The following is a 20,284-nucleotide window of genomic DNA, read 5'->3' on the forward strand; positions in this document are numbered from 1 at the left end:
GCCTCCCTCGGGTCTCTCTTCGCCTCCCTCGGGTCTCTCTTCGCCTCCCTCGGGTCTCTTCGCCTCCCTCGGGTCTCTTCGCCTTGGGTCTCTCTTCGCCTCGTCTTTAATATCTGGTTCTGCATCCCCTCCTCATTAACACACAATGAGACTAAGTGGGTAGGTGTTGCTCCACACATGCAGATGGCAGTTTGTTCATTAGCAGTGAGAGAGAGACGAGGATGAGAGGCTCGTGTTCTCTCCCTCCTGGATGATTAGGCCTACTTCTGTTAGACCAGATGTTCGATCGGGTTCACGTCTGGGCCACTCAAGAACATTCAGAGACTGAAGCCACTCCTGCGTTGCCTTGGCTGTGTGCTTAGGGTTGTTGTTCTGTTGGAAGGTGAACCTTCGCCCCAGTCTGAGGTCCTGAGCGCTCTGGAGCAGGTTTTCATCAAGGATCTCCCTGTATTTTTTTCCGTTCATCTTTGCCTCGATCCTGACTAGTCTCCCAATCCCTGGCGCTGAAAAACATCCCCACAGCATGATGCTGCCACCACCATGCTTCACCGTAGGGATGGTGCCAGGTTTCCTCCAGATGTGACACTTGGCATTAAAGCCCAAATAGTTCAATCTTGGTTTCATCAGACCACAGAATCTTGTTTCTTATGGTCTGAGAATCCTTTAGGTGCCGTTTGGTAAACTTCTCCCTTCTCCTCCCTGATTACTCAGTTTGGCTGGGTGGCCAGCTCTAGGAAGTCTTGGTTGTTCCAAACTTCGTCCATTTCAGAATGATGGAGGCCCCTGTGTTCTTGGGGACCTTCAATGCTGCGGAAATGTTTTGCCACCCTTCCCCAGATCTGTGCCTCGATACCATCCTGTCTTAGAGCTCTACGGACGATTCCTTCAACCTCATGGCTTGGTTTTTACTCCGACATGAATTGTCAACTGTGGGACCTTATATAGACATGTGTGTTCCTTTCCAAATCATGTCAACATTTTTGAATTTACCACAGGTGGTCTCCAAATCAAGTTGTAGAAACATCTCAACATCTTCAGCCAAGGGTCTGAATACTTTTTATTTTATTTTTATAAATTCGCAAACATTTCTAAAAACCTGTTTTTTCTTTGTCATTATGGGGTATTGTGATGTCATTATGGGGTATTGTGATGTCATTATGGGGTATTGTGATGTCATTATGGGGTATTGTGATGTCATTATGGGGTATTGTGATGTCATTATGGGGTATTGTGATGTCATTATGGGGTATTGTGATGTCATTATGGGGTATTGTGATGTCATGATGGGGTATTGTGTGTAGATTGATGAGGATGTTTTATTTATTTAATCCATTTTAGAATAAGGCTGTAACGTGGAAAAGGGTCTGAATACTTTCCAAATCCACTGTATGTATCCTGTGTTTTTATAGGAAAGCCTGCTTCTCACACAGACGCACACATTGTCGACACAACTGAGAAACAAACATCACTAATCAAATAAATAATTGACATTACACCATCACTATTCTCCTTTACACTAAATTAACTCTAGGAGTTCTCCTGTCTGTTTCCTCTACGCCATTAAAGTCCAGTACCTACTGTGACATGAAAAAAAACACAACATTATAGAGAAAATTGGGCTAAAATATCAAATAAACTGAAATATATAATAGGATAGAATTAGAAGGAAAAAAACACGAGGAAAGTGTTAGACAACAACAGTATCAACAGTTCTTGTTGATCAGACAGTAGTGATGAGGTCATCGGACAGAACCTTTCTCCACCAATGAGTAGATCTCTAGCAGCAGTTCTAATCAACAGTATCAACAGTTCTTATTGATCAGACAGTAGTGATGAGGTCATCGGACAGAACCTTTCTCCACCAATGAGTAGATCTCTAGCAGCAGTTCTAATCAACAGTATCAACAGTTCTTGTTGATCAGACAGTAGTGATGAGGTCATCGGACAGAACCTTTCTCCACCAATGAGTAGATCTCTAGCAGCAGTTCTAATCAACAGTATCAACAGTTCTTGTTGATCAGACAGTAGTGATGAGGTCATCGGACAGAACCTTTCTCCACCAATGAGTAGATCTCTAGCAGCAGTTCTAATCAACAGTATGAACAGTTCTTATTGATATTGACAGGGTCCCTGTTCAATTCAATTTAAACTTCACACAATGAGAGATGGCATTCTCCATCCACATGCGTTCCATCTGCCATCCATATATAACAGAGGAAAACCGTGGCAGTCTGCAAATACAATGAGTATGCCAAACATCAAGAACACTCCTTCCTAATATTGAGTTCAGAGGTCGACCGATTCATCGGTTTGGTCGATTAATTAGGGACGATTTCAAGTGTTCATAACAAATAGGTCATTTTGGCATTTTGGACGCCGATTATGGCCGATTACATAGCAGTCCATGAGGAGACTGTGTGGCAGGCTGACCACCTGTTACACGAGTGCAGCGTCAAAAGGACTTTGTGGCTGCATGGAGCCAAGGTAAGTTGCTAGCTAGCATTAAACAATCAATCTTAACATAATCACTAGTTAACTACACGGTTGATGATATTACGAGGTTAACTAGCTTGTCCTGCGTTGCACATAATCGATGCGGTGCCTGTTCATTTATCATTGAATCACAGCCTACTTCAACTTCGCCAAACGGGTGGTGATTTAACAAAAGCGCATTCGCGAAAAAAGCATAATCGTTTCACAAATGTACCCAACCATAAACATCAATGCCATAAAATCAATACACAGAAGAATATTTTTTTACCTGCATATTTAGTTAAAATAAATTCATGTTAGCAGGCAATATTAACTAGGGAAATTGTGTCACTTCTCTTGCGTTCTGTGCAAGCAGAGTCAGGGTATATGCAGCAGTTTGCCTGGGAATATTGAAGACTCATGTTAAAAGGAACCACCCGCTTTCATATGTTCTCATGTTCTGAGCAAGGAACTTAAACGTTAGCTTTCTAACATGGCACATATTGCACTTTTACTTTCTTGTCTCAACACTTTGTTGTTGCTTTATTTAAAAAAAATTGAACATGTTTCATAATTTATTTGAGACTAAATAGATTTTATGTATTATATCAAGTTAAAATAAAAGTGTTCATTGTTCATTCAGCATTGTTGTAATTGTCATTATTACAAAAATATATTTTAAAAAATTGGCCAATTAATCGGTATCAGCTTTTTTGGTCCTCCGATAATCAGTATCGGTGATGAAAAATCATAAACGGTTGACCTCTAATTGAGTTTCATCCCCTTTTGCCCTCAGAACAGCCTCATTTCGTCAGGACATGGACTCTACAAGGTGTTGAAAGCGTTCCACAGGGATGCTGGTCCATGTTGACTCCAATGCTTCCCACAGTTGTCCCATGTTGACTCCAATGCTTTCCACAGTTGTCCCATGTTGACTCCAATGCTTCCCACAGTTGTGTCCAGTTGGCTGGATGTGCTTTTGGGAGGTGGACCATTGTTGATACACACAGGAAACTGTTGAGGGTGAAAAACCCAGCAGCGTTGCAGTTCTTTACACAAACCGGTTCGCCTGATACCAACTACCATCTCAGTGTGTTTCATGCTTTAGGACAGAATAACCCCAAGTGGTGCAGCGGTCTAAGGCACTGCATCTCAGTGCTCGAGGCTTCACTACAGACACCCTGGTTCGATCCCGGGCTGTATCGCAACCGGCCGTAATCTGTAGTCCCATAGTGTGGCGTACAGTTGGCCCAGCGTCGTCCGGGTTACGGTGGGGATTAGGCCAGGGTAGGACGTCATTGTAAAATAAGAATGTGTTCATAACTGACTTGCCTAGTTAAATAAAGGTTAATTAAAAAGGAAAAGGCTAGTACTCACCAGTTTAAAATCCTGAATGCTACATATGAAGTAGGGAGTGTTGGGCCTGCGGCTCTCCATATATACACAATCTGAAACACAGAGAGAAGAGAGACAGTTAAGAGGATGATAGACAGGCCGACAGGGTGAAAAACACATACACAGACAGGCAGACAGAAACTTAAAGTATTGTATTCACATCCAGCAGCAGCTTCGACAGACTAGGGTTTGCCAAACCTAGTCTGTTCTGTTCTGTTTATTTGTCCTAACACTACACAGCTGACTCAAATAATCAAAGCTTGACGATGAGTTTTTTAATTTTTATTTGAATCAGAGGTATAGTGAAAGGACAAAAAACAAAACATAGTCACCGGGGGGGGCACAGGGCCGTGTTTGGGGGGGGGGCGCAGTGTTAGACTGCTGCAGCAGAGAGTTAGGTTAGTTATTATATAGGAGGAGTTAGCATCAGTCTCAGTGTATTATATAGGAGGAGTTAGCAGTAGTCTCAGTGTATTATATAGGAGTTAGCATCAGTCTCAGTGTATTATATAGGAGTTAGCACCAGTCTCAGTGTATTATATAGGAGCTGTTAGCATCAGTCTCAGTGTATTATATAGGAGGGGTTAGCATCAGTCTCAGTGTATTATATATGAGGAGTTAGCAGTAGTCTCAGTGTATTATATAGGAGTTAGCATCAGTCTCAGTGTATTATATAGGAGCTGTTAGCATCAGTCTCAGTGTATTATATAGGAGGGGTTAGCATCAGTCTCAGTGTATTATATATGAGGAGTTAGCAGTAGTCTCAGTGTATTATATAGGAGTTAGCATCAGTCTCAGTGTATTATATAGGAGCTGTTAGCATCCGTCTCAGTGTATTATATAGGAGTTGTTAGCATCCGTCTCAGTGTATTATATAGGAGTTAGCATCAGTCTCAGTGTATTATATAGGAGCTGTTAGCATCAGTCTCAGTGTATTATATAGGAGTTAGCATCAGTCTCAGTGTATTATATAGGAGCTGTTAGCATCCGTCTCAGTGTATTATATAGGAGTTGTTAGCCATCTGAAAAGCCTCTTTCCTCCAGTCAGATTCAATTGGAATGCGAGTAATAGGATTAAGTCGTTTGTTGGATGCAGGACAAGGGTCCGGTCCCAAATAGCACCCTATTCCCTACATAGTGCACTACTTTAGACCAGAGCCCTATGGAACCCTATTCCCTACATAGTGCACTACTTTAGACCAGAGCCCTATGGAACCCTATTCCCTACATAGTGCACTACTTTAGACCAGAGCCCTATGGGACCCTATTCCATACATAGGGCTCTGGTCAAAAGTAGTGCACTATGGGTGCTATTTAGGATGCAGGAACAATGTTGCCTTTCAAAAGAAAACAGCAGAAACAGAGAAGCTTTAAGGGGAAATTATTATATTGTTCCATTTAAAGTGGAGAGGCAGTGTCATAAGGCTGTTTACTACTGGTCTCACACACACACACACACACACACACACACACTAGTACCACTCCCCCTGCCTAACTATGTCGTCCAGTTACCGCACAAGTTGAGGGATGTGTGTGAACCCCTCTCTCTCTCTCTCACACACTCCCGTACCCCCCTTCCTCTCATTTCTCAATGTGGCCAAATGACATGACCCTATTCAGGGCCTCCTCGGCCGACGCAACTCCGGTGTATTGTGTGTGTGAATGGGGACCGGACCAGGTGGACCAGGGGTCAGGCTGTAACCCAGACCAGGGGTCAGGCTGTAACACAGACCAGGTAGACCAGGGGTCAGGATGTAACACAGACCAGGGGTCAGGCTGTAACACAGACCAGGTAGACCAGGGGTCAGGATGTAACACAGACCAGGGGTCAGGCTGTAACACAGACCAGGGACCAGGGGTCAGGATGTAACACAGACCAGGGGGTCAGGATGTAACACAGACCAGGGGGTCAGGATGTAACACAGACCAGGGGTCAGGATGTAACACAGACCAGGGTAGACCAGGGGTCAGGATGTAACACAGACCAGGTAGACCAGGGGTCAGGCTGTAACCCAGGGTTACCAGTTAATCAGCCAGGGGTCAGGCTGTAACCACAGGGTTACCAGGGCCAACTCTACTTTCCTACATCTTCTGGAAAACATTCCCATTTTCTACAAAGATAAGAATGAATGATTCCAACCAGGGTTCTATTTCAGGTCTCTTTGTCAAACCCAGCAGAAATATCACATCATCTGAAAGAAAAACATTCCCATTTTCTACAAAGTTTATCTGGTCTCTTTGTAATATCAAGTTTATAATGTTTTAATCAAAGGTAGACGAATTGATTCTGCTTGGAAAATATTAATTATAAAGGGCTCACATGCACACAAAGACAGGTGCTCACACACACACACACACACACACACACCCACACCCACACACAAAGACAGGTGCTCACACACACACCCACACCCACACACAAGACAGGTGCTCACACACACACCCACACCCACACACAAAGACAGGTGCTCACACACACACACACACACAGACAGGTGCTCACACACACACACACACACACACACACACACACACACACACACACACACACACAAAGACAGGTGCTCACACACACACCCACACCCACACACAAAGACAGGTGCTCACACACACACCCACACCCACACACACCCACACCCACACACACAAAGACAGGCGCACACCCACACACACACACAAAGACAGGTGCTCACACACACACCCACACCCACACACACCCACACCCACACACACACACACACACAAAGACAGGCGCACACCCACACACACACAAAGATAGGAGCACACACACACACACACACAAAGACAGGCGCACACACACACACACACACACACACACACACACACACAAAGACAGTCGCACGCACGCACACACACACACACACACACCCACAAAAACAGGGGCACACACACATACACAGTGAAGGTTGTATGGAAAGCTCATTCATCTCATTTTACTGTTGCTTCAAATAGTACACATGTAATGATCCAAAACCAATCAGTGTGTCGGGGAAATATGACCTCGCTGCTCTTTACCCAACACTGAACACGGACATGAGCTGCCTCTGGAGGGGATAGGACATGCTAACTGCCACACGTAGAGGGAGAGATGGGGGGCTGCCTCTGGAGGGGAGAGGACATGCTAACTGCCACACGCAGAGATGGGGGGCTGCCTCTGGAGGGGAGAGGACATGCTAACTGCCACACGTAGAGGGAGAGATGGGGGGCTGCCTCTGGAGGGGAGAGGACATGCTAACTGCCACACGTAGAGGGAGAGATGGGGGGCTGCCTCTGGAGGGGAGAGGACATGCTAACTGCCACACGTAGAGGGAGAGATGGGGGGCTGCCTCTTTTTTTTTTATTTTTTTTTATTTCACCTTTATTTAACCAGGTAGGCTAGTTGAGAACACCTTTATTTAACCAGGTAGGCTAGTTGAGAACACCTTTATTTAACCAGGTAGGCTAGTTGAGAACACCTTTATTTAACCAGGTAGGCTAGTTGAGAACACCTTTATTTAACCAGGTAGGCTAGTTGAGAACACCTTTATTTAACCAGGTAGGCTAGTTGAGAACACCTTTATTTAACCAGGTAGGCTAGTTGAGAACACCTTTATTTAACCAGGTAGGCTAGTTGAGAACACCTTTATTTAACCAGGTAGGCTAGTTGAGAACACCTTTATTTAACCAGGTAGGCTAGTTGAGAACACCTTTATTTAACCAGGTAGGCTAGTTGAGAACACCTTTATTTAACCAGGTAGGCTAGTTGAGAACACCTTTATTTAACCAGGTAGGCTAGTTGAGAACACCTTTATTTAACCAGGTAGGCTAGTTGAGAACACCTTTATTTAACCAGGTAGGCTAGTTGAGAACACCTTTATTTAACCAGGTAGGCTAGTTGAGAACACCTTTATTTAACCAGGTAGGCTAGTTGAGAACAAGTTCTCATTTGCAACTGCGACCTGGCCAAGATAAAGCATAGCAGTGTGAACAGACAACACAGAGTTACACATGGAGTAAGCAATTAACAAGTCAATAACACAGTAGAAATAAAATGGGCAGTCTATATACAATGTGTGCAAAAGGCATGAGGAGGTAGGCGAATAATACAATTTTGCAGATTAACACTGGGGTGATAAAAGATCAGATGGTCATGTACAGGTAGAGATATTGGTGTGCAAAAGAGCAGAAAAGTAAATAAATAAATAAATAAAATAAAAAAACAGTATAAAAACCGTATGGGAATGAGGTAGGTGAAAATGGGTGGGCTATTTACCAATAGACTATGTACAGCTGCAGCGATCGGTTAGCTGCTCGGATAGCTGATGTTTGAAGTTGGTGAGGGAGATAAAAGTCTCCAACTTCAGCGATTTTTGCAGTTCATTCCAGTCACAGGCTGCAGAGTACTGGAACGAAAGGCGGCCAAATGAGGTGTTGGCTTTAGGGATGATCAGTGAGATACACCTGCTGGAGCGTGTGCTACGGATGGGTGTTGCCATCGTGACCAGTGAACTGAGATAAGGCGGAGCTTTACCTAGCATGGACTTGTAGATGACCTGGAGCCAGTGGGTCTGGCGACGAATATGTAGCGAGGCCAGCCGACTAGAGCATACAAGTCGCAGTGGTGGGTGGTATAAGGTGCTTTGGTGACAAACGGATGGCACTATGATAGACTGCATCCAGTTTGCTGAGTAGAGTGTTGGAAGCCATTTTGTAGATGACATCGCCTAAATCGAGGATCGGTAGGATAGTCAGTTTTACTAGGGTAGCTTGGCGGCGTGAGTGAAGGAGGCTTTGTTGCGGAATAGAAAGCCGACTCTTGATTTGATTTTTCGATTGGAGATGTTTGATGAAGTCTGGAAGGAGAGTTTGCAGTCTAGCCAGACACCTAGGTACTTATAGATGTCCACATATTCAAGGTCGGAACCATCCAGGGTGGTGATGCTAGTCGGGCATGCGGGTGCAGGCAGCGTCGGTTGAAAAGCATGCATTTGGTTTTACTCAAGAGCAGTTGGAGGCCACGGAAGGAGTGCTGTATGGCATTGAAGCTCGTTTGGAGGTTAGATAGCACAGTGTCCAATGACGGGCAGTATATAGAATGGTGCGTCTGCGTAGAGGTGGATCAGGGAACGCCCGCAGCAAGAGCAACATCATTGATATATACAGAGAAAAGAGTCGGCCCGAGAATTGAACCCTGTGGCACCCCATAGAGACTGCCAGAGGACCGGACAGCATGCCCTCCGATTTGACACACTGAACTCTGTCTGCAAAGTAATTGGTGAACCAGGCAAGGCATCCGAGAAACCGAGGCTACTGAGTCTGCCGATAAGAATATGGTGATTGACAGAGTCGAAAGCCTTGGCGAGGTCGATGAAGACGGCTGCACAGTACTGTCTTTTATCGATTGCTTATGATATCGTTTAGTACCTTGAGCGTGGCTGAGGTGCACCCATGACCGGCTCGGAAACCAGATTGCACAGCGGAGAAGGTACGGTGGGATTCGAGATGGTCAGTGACCTGTTTGTTGACTTGGCTTTTAAGACCTTAGATAGGCAGGGCAGGATGGATATAGGTCTATAGCAGTTTGGGTCCAGGGTGTCTCCCTTTGAAGAGGGGGGATGACTGCGGCAGCTTTCAATCCTTGGGGATCTCAGACGATATGAAAGAGAGGTTGAACAGGCTGGTAATAGGGGTTGCGACAATGGCGGCAGATAGTTTCAGAAATAGAGGGTCCAGATTGTCAAGCCCAGCTGATTTGTACGGGTCTAGGTTTTGCAGCTCTTTCAGAACATCTGCTATCTGGATTTGGGTAAAGGAGAACCTGGAGAGGCTTGGACGAGGAGCTGCGGGGGGCGGAGCTGTTGGCCGAGGTTGGAGTAGCCAGGCGGAAGGCATGGCCAGCCGTTGAAGTGCATAATCGTGGATTTATCGGTGGAGACCGTGTTACCTAGCCTCAGTGCAGTGGGCAGCTGGGAGGAGGTACTCTTGTTCTCCATGGACTTCACAGTGTCCCAGAACTTTTGGAGTTGGAGCTACAGGATGCAAACTTCTGCCTGAAGAAGCTGGCCTTAGCTTTCCTGACTGACTGCGTGCTATTGGTTCCTGACTTCCCTGAACAGTTGCATATCACGGGGCTATTCGATGCTATTGCAGTCCGCCACAGGATGTTTTTGTGCTGGTCGAGGGCAGTCAGGTCTGGAGTGAACCAAGGGCTGTATCTGTTCTTGGTTCTGCATTTTTGAACGGAGCATGCTTATCTAAAATGGTGAGGAAGTTACTTTTTAAAGAATGACCAGGCATCCTCAACTGACGGGATGAGGTCAATGTCCTTCAGGATACCCGGGCCAGGTCGATTAGAAAGGCCTGCTCACAGAAGTGTTTTAGGGAGCGTTTGACAGTGATGAGGGTGGTCGTTTGACTGCGGCTCCGTGGCGGATACAGGCAATGAGGCAGTGATCGCTGAGATCCTGGTTGAAGACAGCGGAGGTGTATTTGGAGGGCCAGTTGGTCAGGATGACGGGGAGGGGAGAGGACATGCTAACTGCCACACGTAGAGGGAGAGATGGGGGGCTGCCTCTGGAGGGGAGAGGACATGCTAACTGCCACACGTAGAGGGAGAGATGGGGGCTGCCTCTGGAGGGGAGAGGACATGCTAACTGCCACACGTAGAGGGAGAGATGGGGGCTGCCTCTGGAGGAGAGACATGCTAACTGCCACACGTAGAGGGAGAGATGGGGGCTGCCTCTGGAGGAGAGAGGACATGCTAACTGCCACACATAGAGGGAGAGATGGGGGCTGCCTCTGGAGGGGAGAGGACATGGTAACTGCCACACATAGAGGGAGAGATGGGGGGCTGCCTCTGGAGGGAGAGGACATGCTAACTGCCACACGAGAGGAGAGATGGGGCTGCCTCTGGAGGAGAGGACATGCTAACTGCCACACATAGAGGGAGAGATGGGGGCTGCCTCTGGAGGGAGAGGACATGCTAACTGCCACACGTAGAGGGAGAGATGGGGGCTGCCTCTGGAGGGAGAGGACATGCTAACTGCCACACGTAGAGGGAGAGATGGGGGCTGCCTCTGGAGGGGAGAGGACATGCTAACTGCCACACGTAGAGGAGAGATGGGGGTGGCCTCTGGAGGGGAGAGGACATGCTAACTGCCACACTGAACACGGACATGAGCTGCCTCTGGAGGGGAGAGGACATGCTAACTGCCACACGTAGAGGAGAGATGGGGGTGGCCTCTGGAGGGAGAGGACATGCTAACTGCCACACGTAGAGGGAGAGATGGGGCTGCCTCTGGAGGGGAGAGGACATGCTAACTGCCACACGTAGAGGGAGATGGGGGCTGCCTCTGGAGGAGAGGGACATGCTAACTGCCACACGTAGAGGGAGAGATGGGGGCTGCCTCTGGAGGAGAGGACATGCTAACTGCCACACGTAGAGGGAGAGATGGGGGCTGCCTCTGGAGGGGAGAGGACATGCTAACTGCCACACGTAGAGGGAGAGATGGGGCTGCCTCTGGAGGAGAGAGGACATGCTAACTGCCACACGTAGAGGAGAGATGGGGGCTGCCTCTGGAGGAGAGAGGACATGCTAACTGCCACACGTAGAGGGAGAGATGGGGCTGCCTCTGGAGGAGAGAGAGGACATGCTAACTGCCACACGTAGAGGGAGAGATGGGGGCTGCCTCTGGAGGGGAGAGGACATGCTAACTGCCACACGTAGAGGGAGAGATGGGGCTGCCTCTGGAGGGAGAGGACATGCTAACTGCCACACGTAGAGGGAGAGATGGGGGCTGCCTCTGGAGGGAGAGGACATGCTAACTGCCACACGTAGAGGGAGAGATGGGGGGGCGGCCTCTGGAGGGAAAGGACATGCTAACTGCCACACGTAGAGGGAGAGATGGGGGCTGCCTCTGGAGGGGAGAGGACATGCTAACTGCCACACGTAGAGGGAGAGATGGGGGCTGCCTCTGGAGGGGAGAGAACATGCTAACTGCCACATGTAGAGGGTGAGATGGGGGGCTGCCTCTGGAGGAGAGAGGACATGCTAACTGCCACACGTAGAGGGAGAGATGGGGGGCTGCCTCTGGAGGGGAGAGGACATGCTAACTGCCACACGTAGAGGGAGAGATGGGGGGCTGCCTCTGGAGGGGAGAGGACATGCTAACTGCCACACGTAGAGGGAGAGATGGGGGCTGCCTCTGGAGGGGAGAGGACATGCTAACTGCCACACGTAGAGGGAGAGATGGGGGCTGCCTCTGGAGGGGAGAGGACATGCTAACTGCCACACGTAGAGGGAGAGATGGGGGGCTGCCTCTGGAGGGGAGAGGACATGCTAACTGCCACACGTAGAGGGAGAGATGGGGGCTGCCTCTGGAGGGGAGAGGACATGCTAACTGCCACACGAGAGGGAGAGATGGGGGGCTGCCTCTGGAGGGGAGAGGACATGCTAACTGCCACACATAGAGGGAGAGATGGGGGCTGCCTCTGGAGGGAGAGGACATGCTAACTGCCACACGTAGAGGGAGAGATGGGGGCTGCCTCTGGAGGGGAGAGGACATGCTAACTGCCACACGTAGAGGGAGAGATGGGGGTGGCCTCTGGAGGGGAGAGGACATGCTAACTGCCACACTGAACACGGACATGAGCTGCCTCTGGAGGGGAGAGGACATGCTAACTGCCACACGTAGAGGGAGAGATGGGGTGCCTCTGGAGGGGAGAGGACATGCTAACTGCCACACGTAGAGGGAGAGATGGGGGCTGCCTCTGGAGGGGAGAGGACATGCTAACTGCCACACGTAGAGGGAGAGATGGGGGGCTGCCTCTGGAGGGGAGAGGACATGCTAACTGCCACACGTAGAGGGAGAGATGGGGGCTGCCTCTGGAGGGGAGAGGACATGCTAACTGCCACACGTAGAGGGAGAGATGGGGCTGCCTCTGGAGGGGAGAGGACATGCTAACTGCCACACGTAGAGGGAGAGATGGGGGCTGCCTCTGGAGGAGAGAGGACATGCTAACTGCCACACGTAGAGGGAGAGATGGGGGCTGCCTCTGGAGGAGAGAGGACATGCTAACTGCCACACGTAGAGGGAGAGATGGGGGCTGCCTCTGGAGGGAGAGGACATGCTAACTGCCACACGTAGAGGGAGAGATGGGGGCTGCCTCTGGAGGGAGAGGACATGCTAACTGCCACACGTAGAGGGAGAGATGGGGGGCTGCCTCTGGAGGGAGAGGACATGCTAACTGCCACACGTAGAGGGAGAGATGGGGGCGGCCTCTGGAGGAAAGGACATGCTAACTGCCACACGTAGAGGGAGAGATGGGGGCTGCCTCTGGAGGGGAGAGGACATGCTAACTGCCACACGTAGAGGGAGAGATGGGGGCTGCCTCTGGAGGGAGAGGACATGCTAACTGCCACACGTAGAGGGAGAGATGGGGGCTGCCTCTGGAGGGAGAGGACATGCTAACTGCCACACGTAGAGGGAGAGATGGGGGCTGCCTCTGGAGGGGAGAGGACATGCTAACTGCCACACGTAGAGGGAGAGATGGGGCTGCCTCTGGAGGGAGAGGACATGCTAACTGCCACACGTAGAGGGAGAGATGGGGGCTGCCTCTGGAGGGGAGAGGACATGCTAACTGCCACACGTAGAGGGAGAGATGGGGGCTGCCTCTGGAGGAGAGAGGACATGCTAACTGCCACACATAGAGGGAGAGATGGGGGGCGGCCTCTGGAGGGGAGAGGACATGCTAACTGCCACACGTAGAGGGAGAGATGGGGGGCTGCCTCTGGAGGGGAGAGGACATGCTAACTGCCACACGTAGAGGGAGAGATGGGGGGCTGCCTCTGGAGGGGAGAGGACATGCTAACTGCCACATGTAGAGGGTGAGATGGGGGGCTGCCTCTGGAGGGGAGAGGACATGCTAACTGCCACACTGAACACGGAGATGAGCTGCCTCTGGAGGAGAGGACATGCTAACTGCCACACGTAGAGGGAGAGATGGGGGCTGCCTCTGGAGGAGAGGACATGCTAACTGCCACACGTAGAGGGAGAGATGGGGGGCTGCCTCTGGAGGGGAGAGGACATGCTAACTGCCACACGTAGAGGGAGAGATGGGGGGCGGCCTCTGGAGGGGAGAGGACATGCTAACTGCCACACGTAGAGGGAGAGATGGGGGCTGCCTCTGGAGGGAAAGGACATGCTAACTGCCACACGTAGAGGGAGAGATGGGGGGCGGCCTCTGGAGGGGAAAGGACATGCTAACTGCCACACGTAGAGGGAGAGATGGGGGGCTGCCTCTGGAGGGGAGAGGACATGCTAACTGCCACACATAGAGGGAGAGATGGGGGGCTGCCTCTGGAGGGGAGAGGACATGCTAACTGCCACACGTAGAGGGAGAGATGGGGGGCTGCCTCTGGAGGGGAGAGAACAGGCTAACTGCCACACTGAACACGGACATGAGCTGCCTCTGGAGGGGAGAGGACATGCTAACTGCCACACGTAGAGGGAGAGATGGGGGTGGCCTCTGGAGGGGAGAGGACATGCTAACTGCCACACGTAGAGGGAGAGATGGGGGCTGCCTCTGGAGGGGAGAGGACATGCTAACTGCCACACGTAGAGGGAGAGATGGGGCTGCCTCTGGAGGGAGAGGACATGCTAACTGCCACACGTAGAGGGAGAGATGGGGGCTGCCTCTGGAGGAGAGAGGACATGCTAACTGCCACACGTAGAGGGAGAGATGGGGGCTGCCTCTGGAGGAGAGAGGACATGCTAACTGCCACACGTAGAGGGAGAGATGGGGGCTGCCTCTGGAGGAGAGAGGACATGCTAACTGCCACACGTAGAGGGAGAGATGGGGGGCTGCCTCTGGAGGAGAGAGGACATGCTAACTGCCACACGTAGAGGGAGAGATGGGGGGCTGCCTCTGGAGGAGAGAGGACATGCTAACTGCCACACGTAGAGGGAGAGATGGGGGGCTGCCTCTGGAGGGGAGAGGACATGCTAACTGCCACACGTAGAGGGAGAGATGGGGGGCTGCCTCTGGAGGGGAGAGGACATGCTAACTGCCACACATAGAGGGAGAGATGGGGGCTTTGGAGGGGGACTAGGCATGCTAACCCAGCTAGCCTTAGCCGGCTGTCAGATGGGGGCTGCCTCTGGAGGGGAGAGGCATGCTAACTGCCCAGCTAGCCTTAGAGATGGGGGCTGTCTGGAGGGGAGGCCCATGCTAACTGCCTACGTTTTAGAGGGAGAGATGGGGGCTAGCCTTGGAGGGAGAGCTGCTAACTGCCACACGTAGACTAGGCTAGATGGGGGCGGCCCAGCTAGGGGAGCCGGCATGCTAACAGGCCCTTTGCAGACTAGGCTATCGCTTTAACCCAGCTAGCCTTACCCAGCTGCCACAGGCCCTTTGTAGACTAGGCTATCGCTTTAACCCAGCTAGCCTTAGCCGGCTGTCACAGGCCATTTGTAGACTAGGCTATCGCTTTTACCCAGCTAGCCTTAGCCGGCTGTCACAGGCCCTTTGTAGACTAGGCTATCGTTTTAACCCAGCTAGCCTTACCCAGCTGCCACAGGCCCTCTGTAGACTAGGCTATCGTTGTAACCCAGCTAGCCTTAGCCGGCTGTCACAGGCCCTTTGTAGACTAGGCTATCGCTTTTACCCAGCTAGCCTTACCCAGCTGCCACAGGCCCTTTGTAGATTAGGCTATCGTTGTAACCCAGCTAGCCTTACCCAGCTGCCACAGGCCCTTTGTAGACTAGGCTATCGTTTAACCCAGCTAGCCTTACCCAGCTGCCACAGGCCCTTTGTAGACTAGGCTATCGCTTTTACCCAGCTAGCCTTACCCAGCTGCCACAGGCCCTTTGTAGACTAGGCTATCGTTTTAACCCAGCTAGCCTTACCCAGCTGCCACAGGCCCTTTGTAGACTAGGCTATCGTTGTAACCCAGCTAGCCTTACCCAGCTGTCACAGGCCCTTTGTAGACTAGGCTATCGCTTTAACCCAGCTAGCCTTACCCAGCTGTCACAGGCCCTTTGTAGACTAGGCTATCGCTTTAACCCAGCTAGCCTTACCCAGCTGCCACAGGCCCTTTGTAGACTAGGCTATCGCTTTAACCCAGCTAGCCTTAGCCGGCTGTCACAGGCCATTTGTAGACTAGGCTATCGCTTTTACCCAGCTAGCCTTAGCCGGCTGTCACAGGCCCTTTGTAGACTAGGCTATCGTTGTAACCCAGCTAGCCTTAGCCGGCTGTCACAGGCCCTTTGTAGACTAGGCTATCACTTTAACCCAGCTGTCACAGGCCCTTTGTAGACTAGGCTATCACTTTAACCCAGCTAGCCAGCTGTCACAGGCCCTTTGTAGACTAGACTATCGCTTAAACCCAGCAGCCACGAGTTCACAACCACGAGGGGAGAGTGAGCTTAGCAGCAAACTGCTAAAATCCCCTATTGACCAACTGAGACCCAGAGAGAGAGAGAGAGAGAGAGAGAGAGAGAGAGAGCGAGAGAGCGAGAGGGAGAGAGACTACAGGAAAACTCCCCTAACCCACCACAGGAAAACTCCCCTAACCTACCACAGGAAAACTCCCCTAACCTACCACAGGAAAACTCCCCTAACCTACCACAGGAAAACTCCCCTAACCTACCACAGGAAAACTACCCTAACCTACCACAGGAAAACTCCCCTAACCTACTACAGGAAAACTACCCTAACCTACCACAGGAAAACTCCCCTAACCTACCACAGGAAAACTCCCCTAACCTACTACAGGAAAACTCCCCTAACCTACTACAGGAAAACTCCCCTAACCTACTACAGGAAAACTCCCCTAACCTACCACAGGAAAACTCCCCTAACCTACTACAGGAAAACTCCCCTAACCTACCACAGGAAAACTCCCTTAACCTACTACAGGAAAACTCCCCTAACCTACTACAGGAAAACTCCCCTAACCTACCACAGGAAAACTCCCCTAACCTACTACAGGAAAACTCCCCTAACCTACTACAGGAAAACTCCCCTAACCTACCACAGGAAAACTACCCTAACCTACTACAGGAAAACTCCCGTAACCTACCACATGAAAACTCACTTAACCTACCACAGGAAAACTCCCGTAACCTACTACAGGAAAACTCCCCTAACCTACTACAGGAAAACTCCCCTAACCTACTACAGGAAAACTCCCCTAACCTACTACAGGAAAACTCCCCTAACCTACTACAGGAAAACTCCCCTAACCTACCACAGGAAAACTCCCCTAACCTACCACAGGAAAACTCCCGTAACCTACTACAGGAAAACTCCCCTAACCTACCACAGGAAAACTCCCGTAACCTACTACAGGAAAACTCCCCTAACCTACCACAGGAAAACTCCCCTAACCTACTACAGGAAAACTCCCCTAACCTACTACAGGAAAACTCCCCTACCCGTGCCTCAGACACACACATGTACAGGGCCTCGTTTCCCAGAGCCTTCGTCACGTTAAGATCGTTAGAACCTTCCGATGAATCTTTAGTAGCCGAGCTGTTTCCCAGAGCCTTCGTTAGTAACGTTGCTGTTAAAAACCTTTCGCACAAAACCTTTCGTGATCCAGACTACTCTTAGAGCAGACAAAGTACATCGTTAGATGCTTTCTGACCAAAACATCTAGATTCTATCTGTCTAGACTGCTGATAACTTTAGAATGAAGTTGAATACAAAAACATTTGCAATTTACAAAATATTTGCGATTGTTACCAACAAGTGAAGGATAAATGATGCTTTAAATGAAAACGGAGATGACTGCACTGAGAAATAATAATATATATCTATGTATATAGACAACTGAATGTTCACTGGTGATTAGGGAGCGTTGGGATAGTAACCGAAAGGTTGCTGGATCAAATCCCCGAGATGACAAGGTAAACATCTGTCGTTCTGCACCTGAGCAGTTAACCCACTTGTCAATTAAGGTAGCCCCCCGACACACACACACCTCTCTGAGTACCCTCCCCCCACACACCTCTCTGAGTCCAGCCCCCCACACACACACACACACACTCTCTGAGTCTATATACATAGATATATAGGTGGGGGACACAGCTGAGGAGAGGAGGCACAGCTGAGGAGAGGCAGGAGGGGGGGGACAGCTGAGGAGAGGCAGGAGGGGGGGACAGCTGAGGAGAGGTAGGAGGGGGCACCTGAGGAGAGGCAGGAGGGGGCTAAGGAGAGGCTAAGGAGCTGAGGCAGGAGGGGGGCAGCTGAGGAGAGGCAGGAGGGGGGGCAGCTGAGGAGAGGCAGGAGGGGGAGGGGGGGGACAGCTGAGGAGAGGTGAGGGGGCAGGAGGGGGCAGCTGAGGAGAGGCAGGGGGCAGCTGAGGAGGGGGAGGGGGGACAGCTGAGGAGAGGCAGGAGGAGGGGACAACTGAGGAGAGGCAGGAGGGGGGGCAGGGGGGCAGCTGAGGAGAGGCAGGGGGGCAGCTGAGGAGAGGCAGGAGGGGGGGGGGGACAGCTGAGGAGAGGCAGGAGGAGGGGACAACTGAGGAGAGGCAGGAGGGGGACAGCTGAGGAGAGGCAGGGGGGGGACAGCTGAGGAGAGGTAGGAGGGAGGGGGACAGCTGAGGAGAGGCAGGAGGGGGGACAGCTGAGGAGGAGGTAGAGGTAGGAGGAGGGCAGGAGGGGGCAGGAGGGGGGGACCTGAGGAGGAGGGGGGACAGGAGGAGGGGGACAGCTGAGGAGAGGCAGGAGGGGGGACAGCTGAGGAGAGGTAGGAGGGGGCACCTGAGGAGAGGCAGGAGGGGGGGACAGCTGAGGAGAGGCAGGAGGAGGGGCAGGAGGGGGCAGCTGAGGAGAGGCAGGAGGGGGGGACAGCTGAGGAGAGGTAGGGGGGCAGGGGGGCACAGCTGAGGAGAGGCAGGAGGGGGGGACTGAGGAGAGGCTAGGAGGGGACAGCTGAGGAGGCAGGAGGGGGGCAGCTGAGGAGAGGCAGGAGGGGGGGGCAGCTGAGGAGAGGAGGGGGGCAGCTGAGGAGGGGAGGGAGGGGGACAGCTGAGGAGAGGCAGGAGGGGGGACAGCTGAGGAGAGGTAGGAGGGGGCACCTGAGAGAGGGGAGGGGGACAGCTGAGGAGAGGCAGGAGGGAGGGGGGGACAGCTGAGGAGAGGCAGGAGGGGGGCAGCTGGGAGGGGGCACCTGAGGAGAGGCAGGAGGGGGGACAGGAGGGGGCACAGCTGAGGAGAGGCAGGAGGAGGGGGACAGCTGAGGAGGGAGGGGGACAGGAGGGGGGACAGCTGAGGAGAGGCAGGAGGGGGGGGCAGCTGAGGAGAGGCAGGAGGGGGGGGGCAGCTGAGGAGAGGCAGGAGGGGGGGCAGCAGCTGAGGAGAGGCAGGAGGGGGCTGAGGAGGGCAGGAGGGGGGCTGAGGAGAGGCAGGAGGGGGGGCAGGGGGACACAGCTGAGGAGGGCAGGAGGGGGGACAGCTGAGGAGAGGCAGGAGGGGGAAAACACCATTCTAAACAGCACACCTGGGACAACAACACCATGGGGAAACACCATTCTAAACAGCAAAACACCTTCTAAACAGGGGAAAACACCATTCTAAACAGCACACCTGCACACCTGGGACAACACCATTCTAAACAGCACACCTGGGGAAACACCATTCTAAACAGCACACCTGGGAAAACACCATTCTAAACAGCACACCTGGGGAAAACACCATTCTAAACAGCACACCTGGGGAAAACACCATTCTAAACAGCACACCTGGGGAAACACCATTCTAAACAGCACACCTGGGACAACACCATTCTAAACAACACACCTGAGAAAACACCATTCTAAACAGCACACCTGGGGAAACACCATTCTAAACAGCACACCTTCTAAACAGGGGAAAACACCATTCCTGGGGAAAACACCATTCTAAACAGCACACCTGGGGAAAAAACACCATTCTAAACAGCACACCTGGGACAACACCATGAGAAAACACCATTCTAAACAGCACACCTGGGGAAAACAGCACACCTGGGGAAACACCATTCTAAACAGCACACCTGGGGAAAACACCATTCTAAACAGCACACCTGGGGAAAACACCATTCTAAACAGCACACCTGAGACAACACCATTCTAAACAGCACACCTGGGGAAAACACCATTCTAAACAACACACCTGCACACCTGAAAACACCATTCTAAACAGCACACCTGGGAAACACCATTCTAAACAGCACACCTGGGAAAACACCATTCTAAACAGCACACCTGGGGAAAACACCATTCTAAACAGCACACCTGGGGAAAACACCATTCTAAACAGCACACCTGGGAAAACACCATTCTAAACAACACACCTGGGAAAACACCATTCTAAACAACACACCTGGGAAAACACCATTCTAAACAACACACCTGGGAAAACACCATTCT

At 51.2% G+C, this 20,284-nt stretch overlaps 1 protein-coding gene across 1 annotated transcript in view; it reads right to left on the reverse strand.

The window, feature by feature from the left end:
* LOC115120478 (arginine-glutamic acid dipeptide repeats protein-like) overlaps positions 1-20,284 on the reverse strand; it is a 324,644-nt gene that overhangs the window by 191,890 nt on the left and 112,470 nt on the right. The window contains 1 exon segment of the mRNA XM_065005146.1: positions 3,850-3,920. Within this exon segment, the coding sequence (XP_064861218.1) occupies positions 3,850-3,920 (71 nt within the window).

Source organism: Oncorhynchus nerka, linkage group LG20 (genome assembly GCF_034236695.1).
Source record: "Oncorhynchus nerka isolate Pitt River linkage group LG20, Oner_Uvic_2.0, whole genome shotgun sequence".
Lineage (NCBI taxonomy): Eukaryota > Metazoa > Chordata > Actinopteri > Salmoniformes > Salmonidae > Oncorhynchus > Oncorhynchus nerka.